General features: G+C 56.6%; 2 protein-coding genes across 6 annotated transcripts; both read right to left on the bottom strand.

The window, feature by feature from the left end:
• Positions 1-14: 14 nt before the first annotated feature.
• AP1G2 (adaptor related protein complex 1 subunit gamma 2) lies at positions 15-8,842 on the bottom strand. Of its 4 annotated transcripts, XM_060004817.1 has the most exons (22): positions 8,787-8,842; positions 8,141-8,351; positions 7,600-7,724; positions 7,315-7,456; positions 7,094-7,190; positions 6,844-6,920; positions 6,630-6,725; positions 6,140-6,220; positions 5,748-5,846; positions 5,517-5,572; positions 5,233-5,346; positions 4,907-5,047; positions 4,768-4,822; positions 4,565-4,687; positions 2,884-2,973; positions 2,667-2,794; positions 2,079-2,183; positions 1,627-1,750; positions 1,410-1,545; positions 559-722; positions 236-334; positions 15-149 (listed from the first exon to the last, which is right to left on the bottom strand). In XM_060004817.1, the coding sequence occupies exons 2-22, from the start codon at positions 8,348-8,350 to the stop codon at positions 48-50; spliced, it is 2,364 nt and encodes a 787-aa protein (XP_059860800.1). In that variant the 5' UTR covers position 8,351; positions 8,787-8,842; the 3' UTR covers positions 15-47. The 4 variants fall into 4 exon arrangements, with proteins under 4 accessions (XP_059860800.1, XP_059860801.1, XP_059860802.1 ...); XM_060004818.1 differs by lacking the exon at positions 6,140-6,220; XM_060004819.1 differs by lacking the exons at positions 5,517-5,572; positions 6,844-6,920; positions 7,094-7,190; ... (2 more) ...; positions 8,141-8,351; positions 8,787-8,842 and having other exon boundaries at positions 6,630-6,676.
• Positions 8,843-10,476: 1,634 nt separating this feature from the next.
• Positions 10,477-19,108, bottom strand: JPH4 (junctophilin 4). 2 transcript variants are annotated; one of them, XM_060004822.1, is made up of 6 exons: positions 18,383-19,097; positions 17,304-17,854; positions 15,789-16,560; positions 12,612-12,730; positions 11,724-12,256; positions 10,477-10,797 (listed from the first exon to the last, which is right to left on the bottom strand). In XM_060004822.1, exons 2-6 carry the CDS (start codon positions 17,680-17,682, stop codon positions 10,714-10,716), a joined length of 1,887 nt encoding a protein of 628 aa, XP_059860805.1. In that variant the 5' UTR covers positions 17,683-17,854; positions 18,383-19,097; the 3' UTR covers positions 10,477-10,713. The 2 variants fall into 2 exon arrangements, with proteins under 2 accessions (XP_059860805.1, XP_059860804.1); XM_060004821.1 differs by lacking the exon at positions 10,477-10,797 and having other exon boundaries at positions 11,427-12,256; positions 18,383-19,108.
• Positions 19,109-21,527: the final 2,419 nt, after the last annotated feature.

Below are 21,527 nucleotides of genomic sequence, written 5' to 3'. Positions count from 1 at the left end.
TGGGCTTGGGGACGCAGGAGGGTTTCAGGCTGTGAGTGGAGGCCGAGTTACTGCCACGTCTCCACAGGCAAGTTGTTCACCTCAAAGATTTCCTGCACCGACTGGCCAAAGTGGTTGTAGGTGAGGCGCAGCTTCAGCCGCAAGGGGGCCTAGGAATAGGAGAGCAGAGACCAGGGTAAGCGCCAGTGACTCCCCCTTCACTGGGTCTTAGCCTCGAGGGGCTCCTGGAGCTCACCTTCTTAGGATTGAGGATTCTGAGGAGCTGGGTCATCGGAAGGCCACCCTGAGCTGGAACTGTGTCCCCACTGGGAGCCTGTAGCTGCAGCTGGAAACTCTGAACACAGGAGGTTGGATGGAGCACACCGCAGGGAGCTGGCTGGGCTCAGGTAACCCCTCCACACCCAACAGTTTTCAACCCTCTTCCCATAACTCCCCACGTGCCTGTCTCTGCAAGTCACTCCCTTCTCATCTCATCCTCTCCCCCACCCACCTCCTCTACTTAGTGGCCTTTTCTCCTAGAGTACCGAGGCCACCTCTGAATCCCAGTCTTCTACAAACCTTGGGCACAGCGGCCTGGCAGATGAAGTGGGTGACATCACCCCCTGAGGTGTTGGTGGCAGTGACAGTGATCAACAGCAAAGTAGGGGTTCCAGGGGGTCGAACGAAAGAAAGATCCAGCTGTAGTCCTTCGCGCTCAAACACTCTGAGATGTGGGATGGGAGCTACAGCAGGGAGAAAGAAGTGGCTCAGCGTATGGGCTGAAGATAACGGTTCACTCATTCAATAAAAATTAAACGAGCACCCATTGGGTGCAGGGCCCTGCTCGAGATGCTAGTGACAGAGTGGAGAAGATGCGGCCTCTGATGGAGCTAACAGCCTAGTCGGGGGGAGAGAAACAATAAACAAGAAAGACAATCACAGACTGTAATTGGTGCTCTGAAGGAAGCAAACTATGCCAGGATAACTGGGGGGAACTAACTGAAATAGGAGAGGTAGGGGAAGGCATCTGACAGTTTAGCTGAGGCCTGAAGGTTGAGAATGAGCCAGTCATTTTGATGTGCTGGGGAAAGGACATTCCATGTGAAAAGAATAGGAACGCCAAGGGCTTGAGGTGAGAGGGCCTGAGGAGCTGAGAGGGGGCCAGTGGAGCGGGTAGTGGGAAAGCATGTGAGGTGGGCAGGGAGGAAGCAGGGCCTGCAGGCCAGGGTAAGAAGTCTGGAACAAAGGGAAGATACTGGAGGGTGTCCAGGAGGAGACTGGCATGATGTAATGAAGCCTTTTACTAAGATGGGGATGTGATGGGGGTACACAGCAGGGAAGAGGGTATCAACCTGTCCTTGGCTTAGAAGGGGAAGCAGCCTGTTTCCACCGCCCCTTCTTTAAGACATCTCCCCTTTGCTGAGGCTTACCAGGGGGTGGGGGAGCACAGGGAAGGTTGAGGAGGTGTATCAAAGCGCCTCCTGGGGTGGGATCCAGAGGGGGAGGGTGCTGGGCGTCCCCAGAAGGGCCATCCAGGAGATCTAACAGATCCAAGAGCTTTGAGGCCTAGGGGAGAGGGCAGAAGTGTCAGGGCTGGGTATGGAAGCTGGACCATGCTCTTCCCCCTGGGACTCCCGGCCTCCTCACCTCGGGTTCTGTGGGGACAGGGGCTGCTTCCGAAAGCTGGGCTGTTTCTTTGCTTTCCTTTGCTTCCTCATCAACCTGAGAGCTACCTCGCTCCACAAGAGGTATCTTTTCCAGGATGGCAGCCCTGGGAGGATGGAATGCAGGTGTATCCCTCTGGGTAGACCCTGGGCTTTGCGCAAGAGGCACGTGGGAGGAGGGGTAAGAACACGGGGAGTCCTGGGCACATGGTGGGTCAGAAGTGCCCCTCTGATTTCCTAAGGTGGCACAGTCTTGCTGGCCTTCAGATGAACAAGGATGGTGGGAAGCCCACTTAGCTTCAGTGAACTGTGAGTAGGAGGCTCTGACTGGATGAGGAAGGACACAGGTGAGGATGAGACCCCTCCACCCAGAAAGGGACAGCGGGGAGCGGGCCAGGGGTTGGGTCCCACACTGCGGCAGAGTGGCGCACACACCTCATGTGGTCATACTTCCGGAAGAGGGTGTTATACTCCACCGCCCGCTGCTGCAACTCCACGTCCAGGCAGCTGCTGTAGATGGACACAACCTGGCGGATGCGGCTGGGCCGCAGGGTGGTGCGTGAGTGGGAAGGCTCGTCTGCCATGCCCTTCACCTTCAGGATGCGGCAAGAAAGGAAGAGGCCCCACAGACCACGGAGATACCCATGATTCTTGGCTCAAAAGGAAGAAGCTGGGCTTCCCTGGTGGCGCAGTGGTTGAGAGTACGCCTGCCAATGCAGGGGACGCGGGTTCGTGCCCCGGTCCGGGAGGATCCCGCATGCCGCGGAGCAGCTGGGCCCGTGGGCCATGGCCGCTGGGCCTGCGCGTCCGGAGCCTGTGCTCCGCAGCGGGAAAGGCCACAACAGTGAAAGGCCCGCGTATTGCAAAAAGAAAAAAAAAAAGGAAGAAGCTAAGGACGGAGGAGTGGGGATCGGGGTGTGGGCCTGGACAGAAACTCAGAAACTGGGGGGCACAGTGAAGGGACATCTCTCAATGGAGGCACCAAGAAGAGGCTCTGTGGGAGGGGTTGGGACCCACTCTTACTTGTTGTCCCCACGGAGCCGGGTGCTGAGCTTCACGAGGGCTGTGAGGGCATATCCTCGGGTGGCCGGCAGGGACATATGGGACTGCAGCACCCTTTCCAGCAGTGCCAACACCTCCTCTTCCTCCACCTTCCAGGGGGACACAGGGAGTGACCCTGGGGCCAGCCCTGCCTCCCCTGGTATGTCCCTCCTCAGTGTATCCTCAATGCAGGACCTACCTGCAGGGGCTCAGTTTCCTCACAGCTCCCTTCCAGCAGGAGGTCCCCATATTCCCCGATGCACCAGGTTGCCACCTGCACCAGCGGTTGCTGCATGGGATGAGAAACATGATGGGCCTGTGTCTATGTCCCCTCCTCACTTCCAGACCCCATGACATCTTTTAGGCAGTGCAGAGATGGTGGAGTTTGGAGGGGTGGGGAAAGGGAGGGGCCTCAGCACAGGGAGCAGTTATGAGCAGTTTTGTTAATTCGCTCCCAGCTCTGTCCTGGCTCCTGGGCTTCCTCTGCCCTCTGGTGGCCAAGTTTCAGAACTACATGGCCTAGGATGGACCTACAGATTATCGTACTAAATTAAGCCAGACACAGAAAGACAAACGTATGATATCACTTGTATGTGGAATCTAAAAAGTAATAAAAATGAATCTATATACAAAACAGAAACAGACTCACAGACATAGAAAACAAACTTATGGTTACCAAAGGGGAAGGGGGAGTGGGAAGGATAAATAAGGAGTATGGGGTTAACGGATACAAACTACTATATGTAAAATAAATAAGCCAGGATTTACTGTATAGCACAGGGAACTATATTCAATATCTTGTAATAACCTATAATGGAAAGTAATCTTAAAATATGTATGTATAACTGAATCACTTTGTTGTACACCTAAAACTAACACAATATTGTAAATCAACTATATTTCAATTTAAAAAAGTATCCTAGAATAAAATTCAGAAAGTAATGCAAAAACAAAAACAAACCTACATGGCCTAACCACAAGGGGTGCAGCAAGGATGGGGAGAAGTGACGGGGGGTCCTCCCTTGAGAAAGGGGTGGGTGGTTTCTGCCTAGCCTACTAAAGTAATATGGAAAGGGGGCTATACTGGTTGGCATCTGTGAATTCACTCAGCATTCAAGGTAATAATAAAACCGGGGCACACCGGTTAAGAACCTGCATGCCAATGTAGGGGACATGGGCTCGAGCCCTGGCCCGGGAAGATCCCACATGCCGCGGAGCAACTGAGCCCGTGCGCCACAACTACTGAGCCTGCGCTCTAGAGTCCATGAACCACAACTACTGAGCCCGCATGCCACAACTACGGAAGCCTGTGTGCCCTAGAGCCCTGCTCCACAACAAGAGAAGCCACTGCAATGAGAAGCCGCACACCGCAACGAAGAGTAGCCCCCGCTCGCTGCAACTAGAGAGAAAGCCCACGCGCAGCAACAAAGACCCAACGCAGCCAAAAAAATACCTATGGGGGACTTCCCTGGCAGTCCAGTGGTTAAGATGCCATGCTTCCAATGCAGGGGGCACGGGTTCGATCCCTGGTTGAGAACTAAGATCCCACATTAAAAAAAAAAAAAAAAAACCTAATACATGCAGAAAGAGCTTTTATCTATCTCATTTGATCAAGGCAGCTCCGGGAGATAGGCAGGGTAGAATGCGGAGTGGACCTAGCATGAAGGTAAATGAGTCATCTGTGGTTGCACAGACAGTAGGTGTCAGAGCCAGGACAGAAGTCCAGGTGTTCTAACTACAAACAGGGCTCTGTCTTTGAGTGTCTCCTCTGCTAAGTAGAGAGCTGTGACCCTGAGGGAAAAACAGTTGGGAATCAGATATATGGAGCAGGTGGCCCAGGAAGGGCTGGGCAGCCCCAGGCCTGGTGGTGGGAGCAGTACCTGGGAGATGTCCTCAGCCAGGGCGCTGTAGAGACGGCGCACAGAGTAGGCATGGAGCTCCTGGGCGCCCCCAATCAGCTGGGTCAGGTTGGCCACTGCGTCATCGCGCACATGGGTGCCTGCCTGGAGGGGTGAACGTGGCTGAGTCAGTGTGGTGAACCCTGCATGCTCCCGCCCAGCTCTCAGTCCAGCCCCCGCCTCACCGTCATCAGCACACGTAGGGTGGTGTCTATGTGCCACCGCTTGGTTGGGGCAAACCTAGGGGACATACGGCTCTTCAGTCCTGGTGCTGACGGTCCCTGGATTCCACCCTCTCTGCCTCCTGGGCACCCATCCCCTCACCTCTCTGCTGCCAGCAGGATGCCTGAGGCACAGTCGGCCTGTAGATCAGGGGGGCAGGACTCCAGAAAACCCTGCAGCTCCTGTGTCATGGCTTGCACGTTGGAGCTATTCACCAGAGCCAGGCTCAGTTCCAAGGCCCGCCTGGCAGGAGAGAGGTGTGTTTATACAAGGTAACCCAGGTCACCCTATGACATGCCTCAGGCCCCCGCTTCCCCAGGCACCTGTCTCCTTAGTCCCCTTTCTCCAGCTGCTCTGAGCTGGCCTGGGTCTTGGCCACCAGGTGCTGGGCCCTCTGCCCCGCCCTCTCGTTCCTCTGTCCTGCTCACCGGCTGAGGGACACATCAGGTTCCCGTAGACATTCCACCACGGTGGGGCGGTGCCGCTGCACAGCACTGTGATCAGACTGCACCAGCCTCAGCAAGGACGTCAGGGCTACGTACCTGGCCAGAGCAGGAGAGGCCCTGTCATGCCATGGCCGTCAGCCCTCCCCCACCCTGTCCTGCCCTGGGTATAGGAATAAGAGGCTGGTGAATCCGGAGACTCTGGAAGAAGGAGGGCAGAGGACCCAGGGCTCAGTGACACAGCCCAGCCAGACACCTGGGCCTATTACCTAATGTTCCTGTCACTGTTGAGCAGGAAGCGGCCAAGAATGTTGACAGCTAGAACCTACGGAGGCAGAGGTTGGGGACAGTCAGGGAAGGAGCAACCTGCTCATTCAGGAGTGGGGACTGCGTGGCACAGGATGACCAGGGTGGGGAGGAGAAACCAGTGAACAGGACCTTTCTGCCTGGCTGGGGCGGGTGGGAGGGGCCCCAGGGGGGAGGGGCACACGGAAGGGTACCCGCAGGCCTGCTGCAGAGCGAATGTCCATGATGGTGAGCACCGTCTCAAACAGGACCGCGTTGCCCGCATTTCGGCTGGTGTCTGTGTTCGTGGCTACCTGTGTGGATGCGAGAGAAGATGCATTCTAAGGGGCTCCGTCCTCTCCTCAGGTCTCTGAAAGGTCTCCATCATATCACCCCTCAAACAGCTAACAAGGTTCCCTGAGCTCCCGCTATGTGCCAGGGGCTACTGCACTGAGACAGACTGTGTCCCTGTCCTCAGGGAGATCCCGGTCCAGAGGGAAATGGAGACGTTATCATATGGCCACCGCATGGTGAGTGGTCATGTGAGGGATGCGCAGGGCCAGTGGGATCACAGAGCAACACACTTAACTGGCAACCCCACCCCCACCTGGGCCAGCAAGTCATTCATGGTCTCACTGCTCTCCTCGTGGTTCCGGCCCAGAATCCGAAGCAGACGAAGTATCTGGACCTGAAATTGGGTTAAAGGTTGCGGGGGGGGGGGGTTCTTAGGGGAAGGAGTCGTGGGGCTGAGGAGAAAAGTCCAGCACTGAGGAGAGCGTTGTGAGGGGTTTGGCTGGTTCCCGAGAACCTCCCTGGCCCTCCCCCCACCTCCACTGGTCCCTTGGGCCCTGGGAGGGGTTCAGAGGTGTGTGAGGCCAGGGGATTTGAGGACAGGCTTTTTAAACATATTGTTACCAAACTGGATTTTCTGGCCTTCAGGCATCCCCCTCCCCACAATGGTCCTGGGAGAACCTGGTGCCTGCCACCCTCCCGCCCAAGACACTGACCGAGCCCAAGTGTTCTCTGGGAAGCGACCACTAGCCATGGGCTTACTAAGCTCTTTGTTCTAGGGATATAGCAGGGAAGGGTCAGCCCACCTGCAGGAAGGGGTCGCTGACTCCAGATATGCTGTGTTCTGTGGAGTATCCCGTCGTCACCAGAGTCCGGAGGATGTGCACCAGCTGGGGCACCATCTGGAGAGAGGGCAGTGCCTGGTCTGAGCATCCTTCCTAATCCTCTCGATCTTCAGCCCCATTCCAACCCTACTGCCCTTTTCTTCCCGGCCCGGGGCCCGCCCCTTCACCAGCCCACCTTTCGAAAGTGCTTGAGGGCCGCGGGGCTTCGTTCGCAGAGTTCCGTGATCAGCGTGATGGTGCCCAGCAGGATGCCTGGGTCAGGGTGGGGGAAGTGAGTGGTGGGCCGGAGTACTGGGGAGTCTACTGCGTGCGTGTGTTTGTGTGCACGTGCTACCCTTCTCCCAGGAGCTGCTGTTCCCATCCCACGTCTCCCTTCTGTCCACAGCCAGAGCTGAGGCAGGGGACGAGGAGCCCCACGGCCTTACCGTGGTGGTGCTCATGAAGCAGTTGGGCACAGGGTGGGAGGAAGATGTTGGAGAGCTCAGGGACCTTCCGGATCATGTGCACTGCAGTCAGAACAGCCTGCAGAGGTCAGGGGTCTCAGAAGGGGCAGGGGTCTTCTGGGATGGACTGCCCTCCACACCTCTGCCACGTGGCAGACGGGACAGTTTCTGGAGGCGCAAGTGCCTAGAACCTGCCATCTCACCTTCTTGCGCACATAGGCGCTAGGCTGCAGGAGCAGTTTCTCCACCTCAGTGGCCAAGTCCCGGCACATCTCAGCAGAGCCCGTGGCACTCAGAGTGCACAGGGCCAGGCCTTGTACAGCCTGAATCCCTTGGCTCAGGTCACTACACAGTTTTGGGAGGATGGTCAGTCAAGCCTCTGAAAAACCCAGCCCTTCCCAGTACCTACAGCAGGCAACCCCCTGGGATTTCCCAGTTCCCCACTCTCCCATCTCCCTGATTCCAAGCGCTTCCCAGAACTCTCTCACTTCTTGATGCTGTTGGTAATGAGCAGGTGGGCATCCTGCCTCTCATCCAGTAGAAGCATGGCCCCCAGGTAGCCCAACCTCTTGTCTGTGAACCTGGGGGAGGCGATCAGTTTCAGGCACTCCATCTACAGGGAAGGGGGCAGACCAGGAAGGGGCAGGGGTGAAACCAGAGGCACTAACGTCCCTTTTCCATCTTCCTCCTTTACACCAGATTAATCTGTGAGGGCAGCATATCCCATGACCCTCCCGTCAACAAGAAGAGAGGTCTAGGAGATTCAGTTAGTGGGTAGTTTCAAGGAAACAGGAGGATGGGAAGAGAGGAGGAAGTGCCCTGAATGGCGCTGGCCAGAGAATGAAGGGTTCAGCCCAGCTGATGACCAGTTGGGGTTATACTGCGGAAGGAGGTCTGTGGTGCATACTGTGAGGGCTCAGAAGCTTTGTAGAATAAAGAAATCGGGACACAAATAGGTGAGGGGGTCCGAGACGGTGCTCCACTAGCTTCTCTCATCAAACTTAAAAGGGAGGCATCCCTGCCCGGTACCTGTCCAAAGTGGGCGGGGTAGCCTAACAGGTGGACGTAGAGCAGTTTGGCCAGCTGGCGGTGCCTGTGCAGAGGGTCCCCATCGCGGAAGGAGGCCCGGATGTGGGCGCACTCCTTTTGGATCACCTCCCGCTCCTGGGCCTGGGTCTTGGCCTCACGAATCTCCTGGATTAGATCCTGAAGCTTCAGCAAGGACGAGGACGCCACCATCCTGGGGGGCAAAGCCCGGGAGCGGAGAGGGCTTTAACCCTCTGGCTGGAAGCGTCTGGCCTTTCTGCACAGGCTTGCCCTGTGCCAAGTTCCTGAGGGCTTGGGTCCCACCGCTACCCTAAAACTGAGCCCTTTCCCCACGCGGGTCCCCAAATTCCGCCCCCTCCTCACCGCGGGAGGAGACCTCCACTACGCATGCGTCCCCGCCCCACTCCACGCCCGTTGCTACCGAGCATGCGCCGGAACCCCGCCTATTTCCGCCCCCCCCCCCCGCCCCACCTCTTTTCCCTCAGTGTACACCTGGTTTCCCATCTCTAGGTTAGCCATTCCCTTCCTTCTAGAGCCCAGCGCTATTTCTTCCTCCGGAACCGCCGTTCACTTCTCAGGCGGCCTCAGCTTCCCCACACCAGGACGCCAGCCCTAACGCCAGCCTCACCTGGCTTCGGTCTCAACTCCGCTCCTCTCCCCACAGCGCTTCCTGGTACTAGCCCCGTCGAGCGTTGGGACTTGGTCTGGTCCTTCCCTCTCCCCGCCCCCATCACGGGACCCCGCCCCTCCTGAGCCGACCGGCAGAGCAGTCTTGAATCCTCTAGCTCAGGCCTTCCTGGTTTGGAGTTGAGGGGAAAGAACTCTTAACTATTTAGGGCCGGCGAGAGTGTAATAACAGGCCTGGGGGTCCCCAAGAGGGCTCCTTTACCCGGAGAGCCTCTGAGAGCTTGGTTTGAAGCCATCACACCCAAAGGAGAGGACAATTTCCCCCCCCTTTTTTTGAAATTTTTTATTAATATATTTTTTTTTGTTAAATTTCTTTGTATATTTTTTTTCCTGCAAGACTTGGTGTTGGTGGCACTGTTGTAGTTTAACTTCAATCCCAAATTCCATGAAATACAAATTAGAAGTAAAGGTTGAGAGGGGAGGAAGAGGGAGGCAGGCCAAGGAGTAAACAGAGTTTGACTAGAAAAAAAGAAGAGTTTGTGTGTGGTGGGCATTCCCAGGCAAGGCCATTCCTTGAGGGAGGGGGTTGGCAGGCAGCTTGCCTCTGCCTCATGCAGGGGAGGGAGGAAAGATCCTCTGGGGACCCTACAGTACCCTCTTCCTAGGGCTTCCTGCCCCCAGGGGAAAAGCTAGTACCAGGGATCAGCCACAACCTCAAACAGGGCTCTCCACCCACCTCTCGCCCGGGTTTGACTCTCACCTCTGCTGTGCCTGGAAAGTGTGTGAGAGACTGGCTTCCTTTGATCCCCTCCTTCTGTTGGTTTCCCATTTCACAAGATTCTGATATGATGGGGGAAGGGATATAACCCACTTAGGGACTACTAAACAGCTTCTGCTGCCCTGTGATTTCTTATTAGCTTGTCTGGTTTGTTCTCCAGAAATGCCTTCCCAGCCACTACTGCCAGAGTTGGGGAGTGGGGTCCTTGCTCAGGTGCCTCTAACCCTCTGCAGTAGAAATGCCTCCTTCAGGTCCCTTAGAAATTTAATCAAAGGCCACACGTGAGTCCAGACCAACCAAACAAACTTTTAGGGGGAGAGAGAAAGGTGGGAGAGGGTGGGCTTGGCCGCATTGGACATTCTCTTTCCTTTACACGTTGCTCTTGACGTGGCATGCCACCCTAGGGGGTTGGATGAGGGGCTGGCTGTTGAGGAAAGAAAGAGGGAGAAGATGCTGGGGAGCCATCCTACTTTTCCTTCCCCTCATCTCCTTCAGGGAAGGATGGAGCTCGGGAAGAACCTAGCTCAGTGCTTGGAGGTGAGGTAGGATCCTCCAACGTCAGAGATGGAGGCTGCACCCCCTCCAGCTTTATCACTAGGCCTCAGAGGGACGCCAGGCCCCTTGGGTCAGGGAGTCACAGCAGCACGGCCAGTGCCTCGCCCAGGATACAGTCTTCTCCCGTCTAGAGTATACCCCTTCTCCATTTTCTCCTTCCTTTCTGCTCAGCTTCTGGGAGACTCCTCAGGACACCAAACCCCAACCCTCATCCAAGTTCAGGTCTAAAGAAAAGGCAGGGAGGGTGTGGGGCAATGGTCTGACTTAGAATTGTGTGTCTCAGAGAAGAGAGCGACTCTGAGCGAGAAAAGCCCTTCATATGTAAACAATCTAGAGAGAGGAGAGAAGGGAGAGAGAAGGGGTGGGTGGGGAAGGGAGTGAGGAGGACGGAGACAGAGCCAGGAGGGATGAGAGAATCTGAAAGGAGAGAGGGAAAGAAAAAACAAGAGAGAAAACCAGAGGGGGACAGAAAAGAAAGGGAAGCGAGAAGAGAAAGAAAAGAGAAAAAACAACCAGGAGGAAGAAAAGAGAAAAAGGCAGGTCAGAGGAGTGAAGAGGCAGCAAACCAAAGCCAGAACTAGGCCAGGCAGGAGCCTCAGGTGAGGAGCTGGGAGAACAGGAATGCCAGGCTGAGGTCCAGGAGGGCCACGGCTCCCACCACCAACGGGTTGGCAGCTCCCTAGAGAGATGGGGGGAAATGCAGTCTCAGTGCCTGAGGACCGGGTCCAGCGACGGGTCCCACCTTCCTGCCCTGGCTGAGGTGGCAAAGCAGAAGGGTCCCAGGCACCTCTCCTCAGAGGCCAGAGCAGGGAAATCTCCAACCTTTGCTTTGGATGGCAAAACATTCCTCTGCTCCCAGGCAGGGCCCCACCTTCCCTCTAGCTCCCTCAAGTCAGCCCATCCTCCCTTCTCCTTCCACTCCCCTCCCTGCAGCACGTGGCCCAGGCAGAAGGTGCCTGGCCTTAGTATCAGACGTTGGCAGCAGCAGCCTTTACTGCAGTGAAGCAGAGAGGGGATGAAGGGGTGAGGATGTGGTTGCTAGGAGACAGGAGAAGGCCTGGAGTCCAATCAGAGTGGAGGGTACTGGGGAAACTCCACCCCTCCCTGTTTTCTGCCTTCTTCCCTATTTCTCTTCTTCCCAGGAGAGGGAGGGAGAGTCAGGGTAGGGAGGGAACAAGCTTTTCCTTTTTTATTTCTGGGCACCAAAGAGAGAAAGTGTGGAGGTGGGGGTGGAGGTGGAGTAGGAAACCAGGAGCCGGAAATGATATGAAAGGAGAGCAGGCAAAGATGTTCTGGCTGTACTGTTAATTATTCGTAACCTTGGTGAGTTACTGTAAGTGCCTCAGTCCTCCCGTGTGTCAAATGAGGGAGTTGGACGTGAAGGTCTCTAAGGTTCCTTCCAGCTTGCAAATTCTCTATTTTTTTGAGGTGGGATATAGTCCAAGACTGGGCAGGCAAAAAGGAAGCTAAGTGCAAATCAAAGCCCCTCAGGGGATCAGAGAGAAGTCTGGAAAGGATGAGAGGCCAGGCTTTGATAAGAGGGACCAGGAAGGATGGGAGACTCAGAGGGCACAGGGCAGAGTCGGGGAGGGGAGGGTCTCTCACCGGCTGGGCGGGCCTCTCGGACGCAGCAGCCTCCTCAGCCTCTTCCATCAGGCACCCGGCTTCAGGACCCCTCGAGGACAGGCCCCTCAGGACTGGCAAGGCTGTGGGCTCCGGCTCCGAGCGCCCTGGGGTCCTCACCTGGAGCAAGGGCTCTTCATCCTCCCCTTCCTCCTCTCGAAGACTTCCGGAACTGTCGCTGCAGCCTCCGAGGAGTGGGGAGCCATCTCTGGGCTCTGGTCCCTGCAGCCCAGCCTCATCCTCTGCCTCATAGCCAGCTAGTTCTTCTGCCTGCTCACCGGGGCCCCCCCACTCCTCAGGCCAAGCTTTGGGGCTGGAGAAGGGACCTCGGTCCCCTCCAGAAGGCAGTGGGCTCCGGCAGGCAGGGGGTCGCCAGGGTTGGCGGGAGGAGGCAGGGCTGCTGGGCAGTTCAGGGGAGCCCTCTGAGGGGGTCAGTCCATTCTCGTACACCCCAGGGCTGTCCTCATCCAAGGGCTCTGTGTCAGAACCTTCTGAGTCCTGCCTGGGTCTGCGGCCTGGGGCAGGGATAGCTAAGAATCAGAGGGGACGAACTGGCCTTGGGCTGCAGAAGCTACAGCTGTATCCCCCTGCCTGGGCGCCTCCCAGGACTCTGGTACCCCCAGGTTTACAGCCTCTCATTGCCAGACCCCAACCCCCTAGTCCTATGACCCTATTTCATAAATTCCTACTTCGCTCCTCAAACAGCTGGGCCTGGTCCCCACCCCCTGTCCCCGTAGATCCTCATACCCTGGCCTTTCCCGCCCCCGTCCCCTGCAGGGATTCCCTTCCCCTTTCTCCATGCCCAGGCCCCCCAGCTCCCCAGGAAGCCACCCCCTCCCCCGGCCCCGCCCCAGGCTGCCCACGCCTCACCTGGGGCCTCCAACATGGGCTGCAGGTCCTGGGCTATCAGTTTGGCCATTCGAGCTGCCTCCACAGCCTTCTCGGCGACACTGCTGGCTGCCACTGCCTTTAGAAGGGCGTCTGCTGCCCTGTTGGGTTCCAGGGACACTGTCTTAACAGACCTACTCCAGTCCCTTAGCCCAGGTCCCCACTGCATCACATCCCCCAGATCTGAGCTCACCTCTGGACTCCTCACCCTTGCTCACACTCTGCCAGCTGCTCCCCTTCCCCGGCAGGGCAGCCGGCCTTCGGTTTCCTCCCCTAGATCTGGGCCACGCTTGCTGTCATCACACCTTCCTGCTCCTCTCTCACTCCCTCCACCATTCCATCCAGTAGTAACACTTCCCTTCCTCCAGCTGCAGGGCCAGGCCCTCCCCACTGCCCTCAACTCTGTTATTCCATCCCTGTCCTGCTCCCTCCCAGTGACAAATGAGGCCTCACTCTCTTAGCACATCTCTCTGCGGCTGCACCTGCTTGGTGCTCACAAGCTATGCCTCTTTGCTGTGTTGCTACCTCTTGTTATGAGAATTTTACATCTTGTTTTCTTCAGCCACTTCTGTTATCACATCGTTCTCCCTGCCCCCGATCACTGCCACTGCCCCCCGCCCCATTTCCTCATTTCTGAGCTCTGGAACTGGAGTAAGGGTGGGTCTCCCCTTTCTGCTACTACCTATTCCCTCTCCCTGCTAACATGCATGCTTTCTCACCATTGTGATTACACCTTCTAAGAGGTGAGCTCTTCATCTCCCTTCCACAACCCCCCTTCAACCCTGCTCTGCTCCTTAGTTACAGGTAACCTTGAAGCATTATCAATCCTTTCCCCTCTGGTTTTTCTCAATTCTCCATCTGATGTCAGATGTTTCCTCAATTTTCCCTTCCCTTTTACCTTCTGCTGTTAATCATAGATGCCTTGTAATTACTATTATTATTTAACATCTTTATTGGAGTATAATTGCTTTACAATGGTGCGTTAGTTTCTGCTGTATCACAAAGTGAATCAGCTATACATATACATATCCCCATATCGCCTCCCTCTTGCGTCTCCCTCCAACCCTCCCTATCCCACCCCGATGCCTTGTAATTACTAAATTAGTTCTGTAATCTTGACTGAAGGTGGGGCATAAAGGATCAGAGGTAGAGGTAATCAGCTATACTTGCCAGGGGCTTGAATGCATCAAGACCCATGACTCCCTCTGGCCCTGGGCCTGTTGTATCTGGTCTAAGAAACCAATCTGGGTATGGGGGTAGGGAGAAGGGTCATGGTGTCCCCTGTCATCTTAGGTCTACTTCCTCTCTATATACCTTGGGAGATATGGTCAGCCTCCTCCCCTCAAACCTGGTGGGTCAAGACCTTTAGAACCTGCATGGAGGGATCTCAGATAACCCTGCTCTTCTGTCTTAGGGCTTTCAGGATCTATATGCCTAGCCCTGTCCTGAAACTGAGCTGGTCTCAGAGCTTAAGGCAGGGGATGAGGATCACAGTTTTGGGTTGCATTGAGTTCTGTTGGCAGCCAAGAAACTGCAACATTGACAAGGTCCTGTATTTTTGACTTTGGAGGGTATGGTTGCTCAAATCCTAGCCAGTAGACCCAGTCAGTGCTCAGGCATCAGGCCAGGCTCAGGCTACCTGGCAGAGGCACCTACTGCTGGGGCCCTGCTGTTTCCATGGCAACCAGCAGCCAATCAGGTTTGCCAGGCCTGTTGCTGGGGAGACCAACCAGCCTCCTCCCACTGCCTGATCTTTCTGGCTACTGAGATCAGTTTTTCCTGCACATGCCCACTCCCCATCCAGCCTGAAGTGCTCCCTGGTGCTCTGCCCTCCCCCTTGCCTGGCTTAAGGCCCTGGACTCTAACCATCCAGACACTCGGATATATCTACAGATAGACATTCTCTGGTTCAGGCATCTACTCTGGATATGACCTGTTTACTCACTCACATACACACACACACACACACACCCCTTGTCACCCATTTTACAAACTCACTGAAGCATATTTGGACATATCTTGACTTTTCATCCTCTGAAACACTCTCAAATTCAAACAAGATCCTTCAACTGTGCCCTCCCTTTTAAAGAAAAACCAATATCTAAAAATTCCTATGTGTAAATTGTATAAATCAGGGGCTTATGAACTCCTTACAAATAGATTTTTGGTTTTCTTTAGTCACAAGCCATATGCAGCTATTAAGCACTTAAAATGTGGCGAGTCTAAATTGAATGATGTACTCTAAGTGCAAAATACATATTAGATTTCAAAGACTTAAGAAAAATGGGGGGGGATGTAAAATCTCTCCTTAATTATTTCATATTGATTTTAGGTTGAAATGATAATATTTTGGATATATTGGGTTAAATAAAAATATATTATTTAAATTAATTTCATTTGTTTCTTTGTAATTTTTTCATACAGCTACTAGAAGATTCAAAATTATGTACTAGGCTTACATTATATTCCTACTGGACTGCACTGCTTTAGATAATGAGGTTCCTGATGCATGAAATGTAATCTGATTTGCAGAAAGAAAATTTCATTTATAGGCAAGTCTCCTCCCCTTCAACCTTTATCCGTTGGGTTAAGGGAGGCAGAAGAGACAAAGCTGAGAGGGACTATCTTTTCAGGTGGATAGATCAGCTGTACAAACTAGACCTTCCCAAGGCCTAAGGCTGAAATGATAGCAGACTGTGGGCTGGCTTGGATGTGGTTACTAATGTACGCTCCCTGTCTCTCTGCTGGGGGCTGCTGCTCCCAGCAGCAGAGTCCTGGAGGCCGGATCAGCTACAAGAAGAGGAAGACTAGCGACATGTCTGAGTTCCAAGAGGTTTCCTGGGCCGGCACAAGGCAGCGCTCATTGCTACTCCCACACACAACGACACACATCCCCACAAAAGACACTGAGACACGCTTACAGTCTAACAGGGCTTTCCTCAAATACCCAGCCACCCACAGTTACACCCACGTCCACCTGTAGCCTCAGATATAAACACCTCAAATACCCAGGGCTACAAATGCCTGGCCCTAGGCCTGCTCTTCCCCACCGGGCCCTAGGCCTTGTGTCTTGGTCCTCCTTTAGGCATCGCCCCCTTCCTTATCCCCAGGGTACCTTCTCCCCTTAACCCCGCTACGGCCTCTGCACCGGGTGCCCACCTGGCAGCGGCGATCTCCTGGCGCTGGCGGGCAGCACTCACGGCTCGACGGGCGCCCTCGACGGCCCTGTCCACCTTCTCCTTGACTTTGCCCCGCCGAAGGGCCAGAGGAAGAAGGCTGCGCACGCGCCCCCCGTGCACCAGCCGGTTGCGCTTGTACTTGCCCTCCTCGCGGGAGCCGTCGGGGCGGGTGGTGCGCCCGTAGCCGTGCCGCCGGTTGCCCAGCCACTCGCCCTCGTAGCGCAGCCCGTTGGAGCGCTGGCTCACGCCGTAGCCGCTGCGCCGGTCGGCGCGCCATTCGCCCGCATACACCTCAGTGGCCGAGCCCTCGATGAGGGCGGGCGGCGCCGGGGCCGGGGGCCCGCTGGCCTCGGAGCCTGGGGGTCCCGTGCTGCCCACCTCGCTGCTCACCTCGCTGCGCAGGGAGCCCCTCTTGCTGCCCAAGGAGCTCCGGCGCCCGCCCGCCCGAAGCCCGCTGAGCAGCAGCGAGCGGCGGAAGAACCCGCCGGCCGCGGGGGTGCGCTTTCGGCAGGCCGCGCTGTCAGCATCCCCAGGCCCGGCCAGCACGAAGCCTCCCCGGGAGCCGGAGGCCGGGCTGCCTCCTTCGTCGCCGGTCAGGGGCAGGGGCGGGGGCGGCGTCGGGGGATCGCTGTGGCCCGAGTCCAGGGAGGTGCGGCGGGGCGAGCGCAGCAGCGCCGCCTGATGGTAGGGCACACTCTGGCGCACCCCGTAGCCGTGGCGCTTCCCAGCCTGCCACTGGCCCTGGTAGGTGCCTGCGCGGGGCGGGGTAGGAGGGAGAGAAAGAGTCAGGACCCGCCGCTCCTTGCCACCCCCAGCCCCATGCGCCCCTGGAAGCCTAAGAGTCGGGTGGGAGCAACTGGCGTGGAGGTCGGGGAAGGGCACTAGGAGCCGGGGACAGGCCAGGTGGGGTCGGAAGGTGTGGAAGAGCAGAGGGAAGACAGGCAGGGAGTGGGAGATCCGTGGATTAGGGCCGTGCAGGTAGACAGGGGAAAGGGGGAGGGACAGACAGGCTGGGGTGTGTGAAGGACAGACAGTCCAGAGGGTGTGAGGGACAGGTTGACGGGGGTGTATCGATGGCATATGACAAGCAAAGAGAACTGTCAGGGGCTGACTGAGGAAATGTGAGGGGACAGGCAGAGCAGAGGTGTTAGGGACAGGCAGGTGGAGAGGGGAGGTGTGTGGGACAGGCAGACAGGGTGTGTGTGAGGGTTAGGTAGATGCGGGGTGTGAGGCTCAGGCAGACAGGGAAGGGGTGAGGGCAGGCAGATTGGGGAGAGGGAAAATCAGGCAGGGGACCGACAAATAAGGAAGGCGTGTGTGATGATGGGAGGAGAGGGCAGAAAGATGGGCGCAGGGGCGCATATTGATAGGGAAGGCGTGTAGGATAACAGCGGGGCACCGGGGGTTGTATGGCTGGGGAAGGCATACGCGGGGCAGGCCAGCGGGGAGGCGCACGCGGACGAGCAGACAGACAGTAGTGGGCAGGGCCCCGCACCTCCGTCGGAGTAGGTCTCGGTGCCGTAGCCGTCCTGGAAGCCGTCCTTCCAGAGCCCGGCGTAGCGCAGGCCGGACACGCTCTCCCACACACCGCTGCGCCCCTTCAGCCCGCCCAGCCACTCGCCGCGGTACGTCCAGCGGCTCTTGCGCTCCACGCCCAGCCCTTCGCGCTTGCCCTGCTGCCAGTGGCCCTGGTAGCTGTGTCCGCCGGGCCCCGTGAAGACGCCCAGTGACTCGAAGCCCTGCGCCCAGCAGCCGCTGTACTCGCCCTGGGCGCCGGGCCCCGTGCACACGCCGTAGCCATGTGCCCGCCCCGCCTCCCAGCCCCCCACGTAGCAGCCCCCGTCGTCAAAGTCGAACTTGCCCCCGGGGGACATGCATGTAGTTGGCGCGGCCTCAGCCCCCCGGTGGCTCAGCGCATCCTGGGGCTGGAGAAGCCGGCTGGGGGCCTGGGAGCCGGGCGAGGCCTGGGGGCGGGGGCAGTTAGACCGGGGCCAGGCAGGGGGCGCCCAGCGCGGGCAGGCAGGGCCGGACCCTCATCCTGAGTGGCTGCGGAGAAAGAGGGGGGAAGTGGCGAGCGAGGCCCCTCCTCTTTGCCCGTCGCTCCCTGGCCCAGTGGCTCCGGAGCCTCAGCACCGCCCCCCAACCCCCCACCCTTCAGCAGCATCTTCCAGCAGCTCCTAAGCTTTGGAGGCACGGGGCTCCCCCATCCTCCGTTCTTGTAGAGGGCCCCTCCCAGGGCTTGGGGTCCTAACCCCAAGCAGGAGTGCCACTTCTCCAACCTGGAACCCCAAAGCATCGAGTGAGGATGACAGTTGCGGGGGGGGGGGGTCCTGGGAGGGGGCTGGGCAGAATCGTAAGCCACCCGCTTCCCTGGCTGCTGTCAGGACCCCCCTACCCCGGTTCTTTGGCTTCCCTGGCAAAGGTCGGGGGTGTGGGTGGGTTGAAAACATAGGGGGGAGATCGGAGCAAGGTGGGCAGAGGATTTGGTGGGGGAAAGGATGGGGGAGGCTCTGCAGGGGAAAGGCGAGGGTGCGGATGGGCAGACGGGCAGAAGGGAGGGGGCAGGTTACTCACCATGTGGACTGGGGCTCAGGCTGCCTCCCAGGCACAGCATCCATGGCAGGACACCTCCACTCCCACCTCGCCCAGGCAAGACAAGCCCCCTCCCCTTCCGGAGAGACTGCTCCAACCCGGAGAGCCCAGGTGGGGGAGCCGCAGGAGAGAGTCCCCTCTCTCCCCAGCCGGAGGAGCAGGCAGTGGGGGGCGCGCGAGGTGGTGGCAGGGGTAGGGGGAGATGAGAATAGTGTAGGGAAAAAAAATCTGCCTTGGATGGAGGTCAGGAAAAGGAGCTGGGAGCTGGATGGGAAGAGAGAGGGGGCTATCAAGAGGGGGTGTTTTTATTATTTTCTTCTTCTTATGGTTGGGAGAGGAAAAAAAATCAAAATTCTGATTCCATCCCAGCGCAAATCAATGTTTGCTCCATCCCAGCATCACGGGGGAGGCTGGGCCAGGCAGATTTAAAGGGGCAGGGAGAAGGAGAGGGTGGGGAGAGGAGAAGACGAGGAGGAAGAGACAGCGGCGGTGATAGCGTTGGGGGGCGGGGATGCCTGGGCAGAAAAGGATGGGTGCCTGCTCAACCTGCGATGAGGGAGGAGGCAAGTAGAGAGGAGGATGAGAGGCACAGAGACCCCCAGGGTGGAAAGAAACCCTGGGATGCTGGCAGGGAGTGGGGTGAGGCTGAGGGGAGGCGAGAGGAGCCAGGGGGAGGAGACTGAGCTGAAGATGGGGAGGCTGGGGGAGGTCGAAGCCAGCGGGGGGAGGAGAGATGCTGGCGAGGCCGGGAGAGGGCGAGAGGAATACAAAGAAAGAGGTGCAGGGGTGAGAGCTAAGGCAGGGGGAGATACTGTTGGAGAGGGAGAAAGGGAGGGAGACCCATTCTGGGGCTGGTGAGGGATGGCAAGGAGAAGAGAGGCAGGGGAGGAGGAGAAGGAGGGAGAAGAAATAGATATGGAGACTGAGAGAGCAAAATAAGGGTTGTGAGGGAGGGAGAAAGCTCTGCACAGGGAAGGCGGGCTTGGGCAGAGACATCTAGCCAGGAAGAGCCCAAGCAGGGGCTGGAGGGCCGGAAGTGGTGTTTCCGGGGCCCTGGGGAGAAGGATGAACCTGCCAGCTGCTTGGACTGAAGCCAGGAAGCCTTTGGGCCTGGACGCCTGTGTCCACCAAGTCCACTGTCCTCCCTAAGAAACTGCTGCAGGGGACCAGGAGGCTCCCCACTTGTGCTTTCTGAGCAAGCTTGAAATGGGACCCTTCCAGGAAGCCCGGACCCACAGTGCTTTTCCAGGCTGCACCACCTTCTGCCCCCCACCAGCTCTTTCTCCCTGGGTTCTCCCTCTGACGGAGGTGGGCAGACATGAGGGGGTGTATTGGGTTTGAATGGGGAACAGGGGGTCATGTTTGGCAGCGCCATCAAGATGCTGGGGCTTTGGAGTCGTCTCTTTTGCAAACCTAGAGGCAAAGACACATCTGGGGAGGGCCTTATCGTGGCAAGGCCCTCTTCAGCCTTCCACCGCTCCCTGACCATTCACCCGAGGGGCAGCACATCCTGGGCCTTCCCGTTTACAGACAGAAGTAGGCACATACTGTCTTCCCTCCCCTCAGCTTACTTAGATGCTGCATCTACCCTGCCCCTAAGCATTTAGGAAGGAGGACACCATCCAATTACAACAGGGTAGGTAGTCAAATGCACTCAGGTCCTTTTCTTTCTTTCTTCCTTCCTTTCCTTCTTTTCTTTCTCTCTCTCTCTCTCTCTCTCTCTCTCTCTCTCTCTCTCTCTCTCTCTCTCTCCCCCCCCCTCTTCATTTCTTTGTTTCTTTTTCTCTCTCTCTTTATTTCTTTCTTTTTTGGCCGCTTGCAGGATCTCAGTTCCCAGATCAGGGATTGAACCCAGGGCCCCAGCAGTGAGAGTGCCGAGTCCTAACCACTGGACTGCCAAGGAATTCTCTGAAGTGTGTTTATTTTCATACAAGGTCTGGTCCACCCCATCATTTTACTGGAAGAGAACTGAGGCCCAGGAGGGGAGATCACTCACCCGAGGTCACACAGTAGAGGTGGCAGAGCTAGGATTAGAACAGACTTCAGACCTTTTGAACCCTGTAATTCTTCCCAGAATTCCTTGTACTTGGGAACCTCTCTTAAACTCAGGAGATCTATTTTTGATTATGGTGGTAAAATAAAGAGCATGAGGTTTGGAATAAACAGGAATTTCCCTTGCACTTTGTTTTTCTAAAGGTGGATATGAGGTTTGAGAAACATGTAAATTTTAAGCCTTTAGGGCTGGGACCACATCTTCTAAGGATGTGGTCCCAGCACATGGAACATGTCCTAGCATGGAACAGGGCAACTGTGGGTCTACTTGGGACAAGGGTGGTGGTGGAGAGGTTCTTCCTTCCTCCTTCCCTTCCTTCCTTCCTTTCTCCATTCATCAAACATTTATATAGTTGACTGTGTACCAGGCACATTGCCCTGGGCTACAGATCTAGCGGTGAACACTGCAGTGCCTGCTCTCGTGGAGCTCACTGTCTAGTAGAGAAGACAGACAACTAACAAGCAACTCTAGAGTAGTTTGTGTTACGACAGGGGTAGAAATAGAGAATAGGGATGGAACCTAACTTCGGCTGGCTCCCTAGGGAAAGAGGCATTGAAGAGGAATCCAGAAGGAGTACTGGGGCAGGCCCAGCTGCACCGCATCACTCACCCCTAGATATTCAGGCCTTTCTTCTCCACACAGTGCCTTGTACTATTCAGACCCTAAGATTCCCCTTTTCTCCAAAAAGACAGAGTGGGGGTGGGGGGAGGGGGGGCTGTGAGGAAACGAGAAAAGAAAAACAAAGCTATGGACCTGAGGAGATGTGTGCCCTGTTCTTTAGGGAAGAAGGATGGCAGGGTAAGTGGAAGGTGGGGAGCGATGCTTGTTGGTAGGGTGAGTCGGTACTGAATTCTAAGCTGCAAATCAAGGTATAGGTCTGATGACACCCTGAAGAAGTCACTGGCAAAACTACCCTGGCACTCGTGGGGCTCACAAGTCTTAGCCCCCCCATATTGCCCTGAGAGAGGCAGTTTTCCAACCACTCTCTGGTCTGTCCCTACAGGTCCTATAATCCCTTCTTTTAGGGTAAAGATGCTTTTTTTTTTTTTTTTTCCTTTCAGAGGATGCACTGGT

The sequence above is a fragment of the Delphinus delphis genome, chromosome 2, assembly GCF_949987515.2.
Source record: "Delphinus delphis chromosome 2, mDelDel1.2, whole genome shotgun sequence".
Taxonomy (NCBI): domain Eukaryota; kingdom Metazoa; phylum Chordata; class Mammalia; order Artiodactyla; family Delphinidae; genus Delphinus; species Delphinus delphis.
The sequence above is the reverse complement of the archived record's forward strand: the minus strand, read 5'-3'. Positions and strand labels throughout refer to the sequence as shown.